General features: G+C 32.3%; 1 protein-coding gene across 1 annotated transcript in view; it reads right to left on the bottom strand.

Moving 5' to 3' along the window:
* The window catches only part of LOC107442534 (uncharacterized), a 95,008-nt gene that overhangs the window by 62,287 nt on the left and 17,940 nt on the right, over nucleotides 1-14,781 (bottom strand). The window contains exons 5-8 of the mRNA XM_087163387.1: nucleotides 12,245-12,376; nucleotides 8,101-8,214; nucleotides 4,256-4,378; nucleotides 4,010-4,141 (exon numbers count right to left, since the gene is read on the bottom strand). Of these exons, the coding sequence (XP_087019513.1) occupies nucleotides 4,010-4,141; nucleotides 4,256-4,378; nucleotides 8,101-8,214; nucleotides 12,245-12,376 (501 nt within the window). The remainder of the gene's footprint in view (nucleotides 1-4,009; nucleotides 4,142-4,255; nucleotides 4,379-8,100; nucleotides 8,215-12,244; nucleotides 12,377-14,781) is intronic.

The following is a 14,781-nucleotide window of genomic DNA, read 5'->3' as shown; positions in this document are numbered from 1 at the left end:
GTGCTACTAACTATAATCATAATCAAGCCAAATGCACAGCACAACTCTTTTTTTCTAACTATTTTACTTCTTCAACCCCTTTTCCAGTCCTTACCCCATAATTAGTTTTAAACAGAATATTAACCAAATTTTTTCACCGACTCGCTGTTGCCCATATGGAGGTACTTTGATTTCAATTTTAACTATTTTCAAGAGATGTCTGCGATATTGTCAATGTTCTTTATTAATTTTAGTTATAATTTAAAATCTGTATGGCAGTCATTAAATCATGCAAAGCCCGTAAGTATGAGTTCCAAGCGTCTCAGCACAATAAGCAACACAAGCATTGAAATTATTTCCATCTCTGGCATGAGATAAGATAGTAAACTTATCCCAAATCTCCCCTACATGCTGCGATACTTCCACAACACCCCTCTTGACCCATAGCTAGTGAATCGTTTCGTTATAATCCATCTTTCTATATATAATATAATATTATATATATACACTGCTGGACAATTGCTAAGGACGGATCACAAATTGCAATGTAGCATAACATTAAGCGAGACATGAGGCCTAGTAGGATAAAACATAGTTGCCACACTGTTCAGACATTAGAATAAAGAATATTCATTGTTCTAGAAAGTACAAAGGCTATGAAACATCTGAAAGAAAAAAATGTTCATTTAATGCTGCGTACGGAAAAATGGAACAATGCATCTAAATGTCAGCAGGTAACTTGAAGAAAGGTGTCAGTACGGGATATGTCTACCGTGGAGTGAGATGCAACATTCTACACGTCGTATCATACCTTGCACAACATTATCCAGCAGCTGTAGAGGCAATTTATCCCATTCCTCCGTCAGTGCACGGATGAGGGTGTTCTTGTTAGTCGGAGGATAGTTTCGACCAGCAAGTTGCCTCCCCAAAGCATCCCAAACATTTTCAATGGGGTTTAGATCTGGAGAACGTGATGGCCTTACGAGGCGTTGAATACCCCCGCTGTCTAGACAATCCTGAACAGCGAGTGTTCGATGACATGTTGCGTTGTCGTCCATAAAAACAAATTTATCACCGACAGCACCATGGAAAAGACGAACATGAGGAAGTAGAACTTCATCAATGTATCGTTGGCCCGTCATAGTTCCATTCGTAGCCACGTGTAGGCGCGTGCGGCCATTGATCATGATGTCGGCCTACACCATGACACTGCATGTCGGATATCGGTCCCTTTCCTGGATGTTTTCTGGACTATAACCAGTACCACTCTCGCGCCAGATCAGTTCGAGTCTACAATCCGATGACAGACTGAACCAACTCTCATCTGAGAATCGTACGCATGCCCAGTCCTGTTCAGTCCAATTGTGATGCTCACGACACCATTGCAAACGGGCAGTAAGGTGCTGTCTGGTCAATGGGACACACACAACAGGTCTGCGGGCGTATAGTCCTCCTCCCCTCAAACGTCTGGCAACAGTTTTTCGGAAGATCTGCTTTCCTGTGGCAGCAAGAAACTGATTTGCCACCTGCTGAGCTGGTGCGCCTGTTCCTTTTTGCTGATAGGACGATGTATCTGTCTTCTGCAGGCGTCATACTTCTAACACGATCTACCCCGTGCCGCCTACTATTTATTCCAGTAGTTTTAAATGATTTCCACGCCCGTGAAACAACGCTGCGAGCGATGTCGAACTCCCTGGCAACATCTGTTATTTTTCGCCCTTCTTAGATCTTTCCAATAATTCGGCCACGCTTAAAATCATCTAAGCGATATCAGGAAGACATGCCGAAAATTTCAAGTACGTCAACTAAATCTTTCCTGTAAAACTTTGACCTGTAACAACAACTCTCCACACGCGTCAGAACCTTTAAAGCTCTTATCAGCGCTATCACGTGATGGCCTTACGGGATATATATATATATCCCGTAAAGCTTGACCGGTTTGGCTCAAATTTTGTATTTTGCCATAAAAAATTACATGCCTTAAAATGATGCAAAAAATGGTATACCTTAAAATTCAAAATTTATTTGACCATTCTTAACACGGTGAATGCCATGGGATGAGCGGCACTGAGTTTGTTCGTAGTACCACGGGGGTCACCAGTGACCGGCAAAGCCAAGATCATTAGAAACACATAATTCGAGTAAATGTTTAATTTTTTTATATTATTATCGTTATTAAAATGGTTTGAAGAATTTAATGCAATGCAGAACACACAAAAATAGATTCATTTATTTACACAGAGTTGCCAACTTGCTCCGGACAGCGAATAAATATTTTCAAAAGGTAGTTTATTAATTGCGATTCTTGGTTTAATAAATTCAATTTAGTAGATTTTTATCCACCACTATTTCTAAACAATTTGTAGGCTTATACAGTTCACCAATTTTATCAGAAATGTCGTGCTAAACCCTTTAAAAAGTAGCAAAATCTGTCTTAAATTTACATGTTTACTTTGTAGTTATTTACCGTTTCGCCAGACGGGTAAGCCATGTAAAATTAGCTTGGCATTTAACATGTTAAAGGGGTTCAAACTTTGGAGCGCTTTCCTGACCAAACTGTTCGGACTATATTTCAAAGATTGCGGCTACACCCTATATTTATGGGGTCAGAAAGCCGAAAGGTATACAGAGATAACAAACATACTCCACCCAATCCTAAAATTATTCCTTATGGTATCAAAATTTATTAATTATTATTTCAGTTTAAGATATTTGTTTAAATAAATTGGATCCAAAGTTGCTTTTCTGTGGCTCTACTGATAAATAATTCTAATTTACGTATAAAATTCTACTTCCATTATGCAACGTGATGAGGCTATTAAAGTGCTTACACAAAAAACTTTGTGTATAAATGTGTTTTTTTTAAAAATAAAGTAGGGCAGCTAGCATCCTTGTGTACAAATTTAACGATTTATCTAATGCATGCCTGCCAATTACTATGTTTTTGCAAAATTTTTTATAGAGTGGTAGACATCTAAAAGATAAAGCTATCAGACCCATAGCTTGTGTATCGTATCCGTACAGTCCATCCATCCATCGACGTATATACATCTATATATCAATACATCTATCTATATACTTATCTATACATCATCTGCCTATATCTATGCACTTTTCGTCACTTAAAATATCATCTGCACCAATTAATTAGTTTATTTGAGGTCGCAAACCTCAAACCATTAAACCATCCTAGAATGTGAAGATCCAACCATTAGATCAAAAATTATTGAGGGTAATCTGTTTTTTATTTCGTGCTCTGTACATCGAAAAAGATCAGTTTTAGCATTATTGATATGTGCCTTACCGATTCCTCTTCAGTTACTCTCAAAGAATCACGATGTCTACTTACATTGGTTTCCATCTCATGTGACCGTACATGGTAATGCAGTTGAGGCCAGAAAGGGTTGTGAGTGAGTCATGACTACCAGATTCTCGCTCACTTTTCAAGAAACGCATATCTATGTAAAATTATGCTTAATTCATTGTGGTATGTGTGTCATTAGGTTTGAAAAATATGCTGAAAATTTTAAAAAAAAATGTTTTGATATGCATATTTTTGCATCTGTTTAACTGACACTAGAAAACATCTTTCGCGTGAATTTGGAATTATGGAGGGTATGTAAAGCTCAAAATTTTACGGTAACAATTCGAATTCGCAAAATTTGGAGTGAGTCAGGTGTTAAATTGACTAATGTTCAGTTATCTGTTGTTAGATAAGAAGGTTGTTACCTGTTTTGCACACATTCTTATATTTTGGATATATTTTCTAAATCCATACTTATATTCAATTCTTTCCTATAAATAGTTATATAAAGTTTCTCTATAAAGTTCTAACGTTCTATAAAGTTTTTCCTATAAATTACTCTTTGCAAAATTATTGACCTACGTTATTTAATTTCAATATATGATAGATAATATTTACACATTTAAATAATTTAAATTTCGAATTTGAAGTACAGCTATGAAAATTTAATTTAAAATAAAAATGTGTCACAGTTTTTTTTAAACCTAATATTTATCTCCATCTTACTTCGACATGTTATTCCATCATTGTGGTAAGCATACTTCCCATGACACTTGCATTTGAATCCCAGTTTAGCATCCACTATACATTGATCATCGGGACATAAACCAAGAGGCAAAGCTTCCGCTGTACATCGATCTATAAAAGAATATTGAAAATTGTTTTTCATAATTATAGACTAATTTTTTTTCAAATAAATTATAGTGTGACGGAAATGAATGGTAATTTTTTTTAATCTAATTTTAACCTTACCAACACACGTAAGTCCTTTTGCAGCATACGCAGGGGGGCAAAGGCAACTCTCAGATTCATTCACTTTTATACAGGCTCCTGCACCGCAATCCTTTTCGCATTTCTGTGATTCATCAGTGAGTTCTAAAATGAAGATAAGATAAATACACTCAAAATATACTTGAATACTAAATACGAACTAGATTATCGTATTCGCCACCTCGCTAAATGCGATAAAATCGCAAGGCTGGCGAATAAAGTTGTGTTTTGGTAAAAATATTGAGGAATGATTTTTTCCACTGGAAAGAATAATATATATTTGACTTAATGCTCAAAATTTCGTCAAAAAGAATTTTTCTAAACAAATCAGTATCTTTTATTTGATTATAGTAACATTCGGTTGATGCACTGCATAGCCAATTAAGTTTAGTTCCAAATAATATAAGCTTGAAACAAACTACCGTAAAATATTTTTCCATTTGAAAATAAAAATTATCAGAAAAATTTGTTAAGATTTGCATTTGACGAAGACTTTCGAAAATCGCCGAATACTTTTGATATTTGGCTAATTTATTGGCTAATAATTTCAGATTTAGCACGATTCCTGCATTTATCAATAATATAATCTAGATGCCCGAAATTAGGATGCTTCATGAAGAAATGCTTCAAAGAAATGCTTCATGAAATGCCTAGGAAAGAAATGCTTCATGAAGCTGGAAGAAATTTTAAAAGTTTAAATTCTAATTTCTTTTCAGGAATTCAATTAGTTTATGCCTATACGAAATATTCAACAATGTACCAGCCCCTGGATGATGGGGCTTTATCAAATTTATCTGTAGGAAATTATGAAACTTCGGAGCAAAGCTATAATAAGAGTTCAGTTATCACAGCAGAGCCGCGAAAGTCTTGTAAAAAAGCTCTTGAGCAATAGATTTAGAAGTGATGGCATTAGCTCCTTGATTTGAAGAAGCTGTTGCCTCTCTCTGAAGATTTTTACAAGTCTTTTGGATGGTTCGACAGTGCTCTTTTGCTGCCTTTTCTTTCAAGGTCACCCACTGCATCCACTGAAGCAGGCTGGGTATTCTGCGGTGACCGCAGGTGATTTCATCAAATGGCTTTGTACATGTGTTAGAAAAATGCGCCCCTGCACATTTCATGCAGGTAGGCTCTGGTGAAGAGCAGTTTCTTTGAGTGTGCACAGTTGAATTGGTCTTTTTAACTGATAGATATATTTCCTTTAGGAGCAAATTCAGTAAATTCAGTAGTACATTTCGGTAGATAGGAATTATTGAAATAATTTTTTTTTATTGAGTCTCTCATACTCCTTTTTTTTAATTTTCTTAGTAGTGGTCACCTTGTATAAGCTGCAACAATGAGTTAATTACAATATATTACTTTGAAAGAATTTTTATGAATTATTACTCTTTAGGAATAACATCGGTACACATCAGTTTTAGCTAGTACCAGATTTTTTTATATTTTCCGCCTTGAAGGCACCCTTGTTTCAATATAACATCAAAATCTGACGGGAAAAAATCAGATATTATCCTCTTCGCAAAACCTGGAAAGACAGCCTCCAACTCTGATAAATATAGGCCGATTAGACTCCTCCTAATGCTAAAAAAAATAAATGAAAAGATTATTCAACGCCAACTAAATGGTTACATTCATCAGCTCCCCAATCAACAGTACGGTGTCAGAAAAAATCTGTCAACCACTAAACATTCTCGAATTTATCAGTAAAGCAAAATATGAACATGAAACAGCCCTTATGCTCATGCTCGGCGTTGCCAAGGCTTTTCACCGAGTATGGCATAAGAGACTCATCGTAGCACTCATAACTCGTAGCACTCTCAATAGAACTCATTACTCTTATAAATTCCTGCAGTTCTAATAGAAGGCTCAGAATTAAAATTGATAGTATATTCTCCGATTACATCCCAGACTAAGTGCCACAAGGAAGCATCCTCGTGTCACTACTCTGCATATTATATACAGAAGATTTCCTTATTAATAATAACAATACAAATGAAATCACCGCTATGTATCTAGATAATACTGCTATCATTAGGAAATCGCTTAGCCATTTACAGGCTTTCACCCATATGCAAAAGAAGCTTTATGACATGGAAAAATGGGGTTCACAATGGAAGACTACATTACACCCAGAAAAATGTCAAATGATTATCTTTAATAATAAAAAGAAAGGTAAAATTATTCCAGACATCCTTCGCCACAATCAGAATATAAAAGCTACAAATGACATCTAGGTGTAACTATCACCTCAAATCTAAATTGGAAACAACATATTCATAGCTTTATTAAAAAAAGCGAACGGTGCATATTGGGCCCTAAACTCAATATTTAATTCGATATCATCTCAAGACTTAACGTGCAAACGTACTATTTATTTAATGGCCATTAGGCCAATTTCAATCTATGCATGCCCTGCCATCACCACCCTAAACGATAATTTAAAAAATAAACCTTCAATAGCAGAAGACAAAATCATAGGAAAACTAATAGGCACCCCCAAATGCATCAGCAATAACAGTATAAAAAAGGACCTGAAAATAAATGATAATTTTCATGAAGATGCACAAGATTGCACTACAAGCAACTTTAACTCCCTCCAAAACATAGTCCTAATTGAGGACAATAGTAGATTGAACCCTATTACTGCCTTTTTTCTCAGAAATGTGGCGTTGCCTTAACACACGAAGAACACTCAGTGCTAGCCCAACAACTGCTACACTCTAATTTTCACTACACACACAGTATCACATATCATTACACATAAACCTAGAATGGTTTTGGAACTTGTATATGATAAAAGTTAGAGTGGTGAGCAAACCCAGAAAACCAGTGGTTCTCAACCAGGATGCCTGGGTCACCACCGTAACAGAGCTCATGACTTTAAATATTCTCACTGATCATTTCCCCTTATAGTACATATCCATTTTATTTTAATTTTATTTTATTTCGATTTGTGTTGTAAATATGTATATAATTTATTTTACTTTGACCTTCATTAATTTTGATAGTTCATCTTACTGTACTATGTTAACCTTATCTTGTTTCGCTTATATTCTCGTTTTATGTATATTACAATTAATATTATGTATAATATCAAATATTATGACTGCTCATGTCACCAAACACCCTTGCGTCTTTGGTGTCCCTTTCCCTTCCACCATCTTTCCTCTCCACTTACTCCCCATCATCGATTTTATACTACCGAAGGATCGGTTAATACCTTCTCGTGGCAGCGCAAAAAGATTTATGTTATTTCCAACGTTTTAACGTTGCATCAAAATCTGCATACAATGTTAACGACAGAAACGTGTTGATTTGTGAATTTTAACGACGGCTTTTATGTTCATCAGCTTCATCCTTCTAACAATATTACCACAATATCTTTATTAGATATCTATAAATACTGCAGCTTTAACCTTAGTACCATTTGCACTAAATGCCGTACTTAATTAAGCCTCACCTGCGTAAATACTAGTTATGTAATTTATGAGAGCCACACCAATTTTTAAGTTGAAGCACATTTATTCCTTTAAATTAAACTATTACTTATTTTTATATTTTTTATTAAACAGTTAATGAGTTACCGACTGTGTCACTGGCTTTAATGTTACTGACTTTGCTAATAGATTTTATTGAAGTTAAACTATAATGAAAAACTAGAATAAATATAGAATAACAGATATGATCTAATAATAAGTTAAAGATATTTTGACTATTAAAAAAATGATCAAATATAACGAGCTGTAATGGCTTTATATTCTAAGTATATAACAATTTATTAGAATTACTTCTTGAACAAAATAATAATAAATTCAGGGGACATTACATACCACAAGTTTTCTTGTTAGACTGCAATGTATATCCAGGATAACATTCGCATGCCTCAGTGTCACTGTTGCAGACTTGCTCACATCCTAGTAATCCAGGAACAGAACACTTATTTACTGAAAAAAAAGAGAAAAAATATAAATATTAATTAAATACTTGCTAACTTAAACAGTTATCTATGAAAAAAAATCAGAATAAGCAATATTTATTGTTAGATATGTCAGTTGTCAGTTATTCTTAACCTATTGTGTACCATTCTAACCTTTCAATTATTATCAAAATTTCATTCCCCTTAGCTTAATATGTTTTAATATGATATAAGAAGGCTTTTTTAGTGATATATATATATATATATATATATATATATATATGTATATATATATATACATTTTTAAAGTTTAAAGTAAAAAACGATTACGCATCGCGTCCGCGTATCTTGTTAAGTGACGTCAGTTTAAGGTTGGCTCTCTCACTTATATGGTTACCCAAGTCAAAATTCTTGATGACCCCATCAGATTTTTGATGGTTTATGTTGGTTTCAGTGCGATTCATGATGGTGCAACATCATTTGATGGTCACCATCATCCAACATTTATCATTCTGTGCTCATGGTGTTTGGTATGCCGGCAAACCTCCATCATTCCATGATGGAAAGTGCTACTTTAATACTATGATGCTTAATCATCGAGACAATTTGATACCCATGAGCCAACAATCCATGTTGATCCCTTGATGTTCCATGATAGTTCCAACTATACATTTCCAAGATACTTTAATGGGATTTCTTGTTGGTGCAGCAAGAATATACCCTTAAAACCATTTGTTTTTTTATGTAGGCGAATCATAAATGATGCCGAATTCCCATATGATGGTGATGGGGCTCATTATCGTTCCAACGTTGGATTTCTATTAAACTAAGTTGGAAATTTCTGTTAGTTAAACATGAACAAACAATTAAGTCAAGTCGCTATTCTTTTATTGGAACATTAAAAATATCTCCAAACTCCTACATTGGGGAGATGGTTACGTATGTTTGTTACCATTAAAAATTTAATAGTTCATGATAGATTTATTGATGGCTACCATTGAGGTTATGCTGGTTCATCAATGAAAAACCATCAAAATTTTGACTTGAGTATACTATTTGGTTCATACCCATGTAGGTAAGTAATCCAGCCATTTGTGGAGTGCGTTCAATTATTGGGTATTTAAGTATGAGAAAAAGTGGGGGGGGGAATTAATTCCGCAGAAAGTCACGGTAGCTTGTTAAAGTTTATGAAGAAGGTGTAATGAATGATAGAAATTTTTCGTAAATGTCATAAGCTTTAAAATGAAGGGGAAAAAATGTTTATGACAACGAAAAATCTGGACAACCTATTGTTCTGGACGGGAAGAACTGGATCATCTGCTATACAGCAGTGACTTCACCCTATCAGACTTACATCTGTGTGCAACACTTAAGGAATTTCTCGGCGGAAAGCTCTTTGAAAATGATGAAATGTTGAAGGAACAGTCAGACTGCAAATTTCTTTGATGACGGGATCCAAAAGCTGGCGTCCGACATGTTCATGTTAATGGTGACTATAAGTCAATGTGATTCAATGTTAATGGTGACTATAATAAATAATGAATTATTGTTCATATTTTATTTTTGATTGAATTTACGGTTCATAAATACAGTTTCTTTTATTCCATTATAAAACGGACCTTTATAAAATGAAACTATTATAAAATGACCCTCGTATACTGCCGTGTAATTGAAAAAAATTTAAGTGCTTCAAAATAGAATGTCAAAAAACTGATAAAAAAATTTTTTTCAACTCTTTTTTGGTGTTGCAATATTTAGCCTATCATACGAAGATGCCAATATATACAAAGATGCCAATATATACCAGTATATGCCAAGTTTCATTTATTGCGCATAAGCTGCAAGTAAACAGAACTGATTAGATAAGTTCAAAATGAAGATAAATCAAAGTCAAATTATAGACAAATGAAAAAAGAGGGCAAATAAAAATTAAATTTTATTTAAAAAAACCGGAAAAAAAGATATAATCTTTTCATCAGCGCACACGATTATATCCGTAAAAATGAGTGCTTTCTGATATTGTATAAATATGGCCAATGCAAAATATATTAATACAATAGTGTGAGGAGCACTCAGAAAAAGTTTTACAAACATTACAACAAATAAAATAGAGCACAATAAGTACAAATAACACGTAAAAACAGAAAATAAAAAGAAAAAACAATATAAAACATGGACTATAAAGCGAGTAGCGAAATCAGATGTACTTACATGAACGGGAAAGTTTTCAAGAATGATTTAAAAATGTTTTCGCAACAAGATAGCCAGATTACAAAATATGAAAATAAAAGCGCAAATTGAGTGTAACTAGAGGGCTATAAAATGCCATTCTTACTGCACTGCTGAAGTGATTTGTTATTCTCTGCATTGATTTGTTAATTACCAAGTATGGGCCCGAAATGGATGTACGCAATGTAATATTATACTGGATAATTTAAAAAAGTTGACCATAAATAGTTTTAGAAAATAGATGTTTATTTAAGAAAAAATATAAAATAGAAAAGAGAAACATAAATTGCGTGTTTCGCAAATAATTTTAGCTACGGATTTGCCCGAAATGGATTTGCACATAGAAAAGTTATATAAATTATCAAAGAAAAAATTTTACTGGATAATTTTTACACGGATTTGCCCGAAATGGATTTGCACATGGAAAAATTAACAAAGAAAAACAATTTTTGTAGATAATTTTAGCCACGGATTTGCCTGAAATGGATTTGCACATGGAAAAATTGTATAAATTAATAAAGAAATTTTTAGTAAATAATTTTAGCCACGGATTTGCCTGAAATGGATTTGCACATGGAAAAATTGTATAAATTAATAAATAAATTTTTCGTAGATAATTTTAGCCACGGATTGACCCGAAATGGATTTGCACGTGGAAAAATTATATAGATTAACAAAGAAATTATTTAGTAAATAATTTTGGCAATGGATTTACCCGAAATGGATTTGCACATTGGAAAATATATCCACAAAAATATACGATTAATTCAATGATTTTGTATAAAATTTTATTACTTTAGTTGGGTATCCATTGTTTTTTATCAAATTTTGAAAGAGTTTATCAATTTGTTTTTTGGATAAATAAATATTACTACATATACTTTTAATTCTGTTCACTTCATTAAAAGTAATATTTATATAGATGCTCCTAGAAACTTTAGAATTCAAATTAATTAGTCTATTAATATTAAGATTAAAATCATTTCTTTTATCGTATAAATCAACAAAGCAGATATTTTCTACTTTAATAATACCCAAATCCGAAAAATTGAAATTAATATTATCATCATGATTACGAAGTAAGATCAATTCTTCAGGGTAAATATCATTTAATAAAATAGTAAAGTCTTGGAAATTAAAGATTATTAATTCATCAGTATATCTAAAAACAAATTTAATACTAAGAGTATATTTTCTTTAATAATAATGCAAAAATAAAGTTATCTAAGAGAGATGTAATTAGATCCTAGTGGTATTCCATCAATTTCAAGAAAAATATCCTTTCCATTGTAAAGATAATTATTAAAAAGACGAAAATTAATCAGAATTTCCCAATAATAAAAATCGCAACAAAGGATATTTTTAAAACCATAGTAATAATTAAGAAGGACATCTTTTAGTTTAGAAAGGGGAATTTGAGTTCTCCTCACACTATTGTATTAATATATTTTGCTTTGGCTATATTGATACAAACAATATCAGAAAGTACTCTTTTTTGCGGATATAATCGTGTGGGCTGATGAAAAGATTATATCCTTTTTTCCGGTTTTTTTAAAATAAGATTTCATCCATTTTTTTTAACAGTTGTTTACTATTTTTTAATTATTATTTCCCCCCCCCTTTTTTTTTCATTTGTCTATAATTTTTCTTTGTTTTATCTTCATTTTGAACTTATATATATATATATATATATATATATATATATATATATATATATATATATATATATATATATATATATATATATATATATATATATATATATATATATATATATATACTGGTATCATTTCTTCAGTTTATGAATTCCAATTTTATTGATACATTACCTTTTTGGCATGTTCTGCCATCAAATGAAAAACCATGTTTGCAGATGCACTTCACTCGCCCGGGTTCATCTAAAACATCTTCACAAATCTCATTCTTTCCACAAGGGTTAAGATTTGATGGACAGAAGTCAGCTGTAACAATTTTAGCATAATTTACTTTTTAATCTGTTAAAAATATTGTGGTATTGATTTTTTTTATCTTCCTTAGATAAAGGTTACAATAATATTTTCTTAAAATTGTATAGCTTTTTTTTCCTTGGAAAAGTGAGCTAGGAGACGACGAAGATAGAAAATCAAAATCAATAAAAAATTATATTTCGAGTATCCGGGATAGGATAATGCTTCATGTAATAAATGTCGACAACACATATTGAAAATAAAAATGTAGTTAATGTTAAAAAATTGTAGATAATGTAAAGTGGGAATTAAACTTTTATTTCGTAAAATATTAATGTAGAGATAGAGTTGCTAAATAAAAGACATCAAATAAACATTTTAAGTAAAAAATAAATTTTAAATAATGATATGTTTAAGAACAGGCCGTAAATGCTCCGTCTCCTGCCTGATTGTTACAATGTTTTAAAACATGATATAAAATGAGCAACATTAACAACCAATTTCAGCTCAACATGGTGTAAAGTAACATAATTTTATCTCTATAGCACTGAACTTTCAGCAAATACCTAGAGTATTAGTCTCCATGGGAACAGAGGACTGCCCACCCAATCGGAAGAAGAACACCCATGATTGTTGCTCCGACTGCCCACGTCGACAAGGAATCAAGGATCCACTGCAGTTAAGCTGCGTTATTTGTGCTATCCTTTTCTTTCCCAGCTGGAAACACCCCTGTATCTCAAAAGTGGTGATTGAATTAGGCTGCCATTTGAAGTTGGTTCTCCATCGAGCAAGGGGTCTTCGGCCCCCTTGCTAAGAATTTTTCTGGTATGGATTGAGAGTGTGTGCGAATTTTTTTCAGATCTTAGAGTGACGATCTTGGATCCTGTTGGATCTATTTCTGTATTTTATTTACCTCCTCCTTAGGAAGGTTTTATTTCATTAAATTATGAGAAGAATTTAATTTTAATTGTATATTTTTGATAATTTTACCTTGTTAATAAGAAGTAACGTGTGCCAGATTAATGTGACATTGTTATTAAAGAATAAATGTTGTAAGTATATTTGTGTTTCAGTCTCCTTTAACATTGTCTTAATGTTTCTATTTTTTTCCCTTTCAATCAGATATCTTTATTCAAAAAATATTTTTTTTTATTCTAGAGAATTTGATCAATGTGTTGTGCTAATGCCTATTCGATATGTACTTTAGTAATTCTTATTTCTCACGTGTTGTGGTAATATTACTTAATCTTATTATTAATAACATGAGCATTCTATCACGATTTCTAGCTTTAATGCAGTAATTAATGGTTTTTTTGCCACCAAGTGCAGTAATATAATTTTAAATTACAGATCTAATTTAAGGTACCATGTGATTCAGCACTGATTATTATCTCTACTATTTTAAATATAACCACGGCAGTTATTAAATTCAAATATTTAACAACCACTATTATATTATTATCAATTATTAATGCACCATGTAAAAAATATATTATATTAAATTTCTTATGTTAAGTATAAAAGATACTATATCAAAGTTAGTACTGAATAAATTAAAAAATAAGAAACAAATATTCAACGGGTGGTTTAAAAATACAGAAAGAGATCTTTTATGTGGGCTATATCGAAAATGAACAGTGTCAGAATTTAAGCCAATTCCTCGATACCTACACTTTAAAAAACTCGGTAAATCTCTGACCAGTATTTGGGGCAAAGTTTATCTTCATCCAAAAGTTTAGTTACTCATTATCCAAAGTTTCTCACTATCCAAAAGTCTGTAAACTGAACGATATTTGCTTACGACGCCATGTTTTTGTTACATTTCGGTCTCGATGTATCAGGATGACTAAATTGTGTTGTTTTAAGTATCAATTTATTTAGACAAGTAAATGTTTTATTGTATTAATTAAAGTTTATTTCTTTCATGATGCCTTTTTAAATTTGGTTGGTGGTATAAAATGGTTAGAGGTAGGTCATAAAATAACCTAAAATAAACCGTTCTATTTCGATAAATAGCAACCTTGGACTGCATTTGAGCTCTTTAAAAATACCTAATAATGGTGCAACCTTCCTCTGCTGCCCTCCTCCTTAGAAAAAAGGAAGAATGAAAATATGTATTGATTTCTGCCAAAACACCTGGCTTTGGTGCAACCTTCTATTGATGTTTAAAGCTTGTGAAAATACCAAATTAGGCAGCATTTTTTATTGCCATCAAATGAATACCAATATTTGGTAAAACGTGGCTCGGAATTTTTAACAGTGTATTGTTAATAACTCAATATTTTGGCTAGAGATTAAATTTCAAAATACTCGTTGAAACTAATGCAAAACTAATAAAGTTTATGCTAATATTTAATGTGGTAGAAGAGCGAAAGATTAAAAATAGATATTTATACTCAGTTGCCTTGAATAATAGTTAG

This window comes from Parasteatoda tepidariorum, chromosome 5, assembly GCF_982258835.1.
Source record: "Parasteatoda tepidariorum strain Cologne lab strain chromosome 5, Ptep-v5.0, whole genome shotgun sequence".
In the NCBI taxonomy this organism is placed as follows: domain Eukaryota; kingdom Metazoa; phylum Arthropoda; class Arachnida; order Araneae; family Theridiidae; genus Parasteatoda; species Parasteatoda tepidariorum.
The sequence above is the reverse complement of the archived record's forward strand: the minus strand, read 5'-3'. Positions and strand labels throughout refer to the sequence as shown.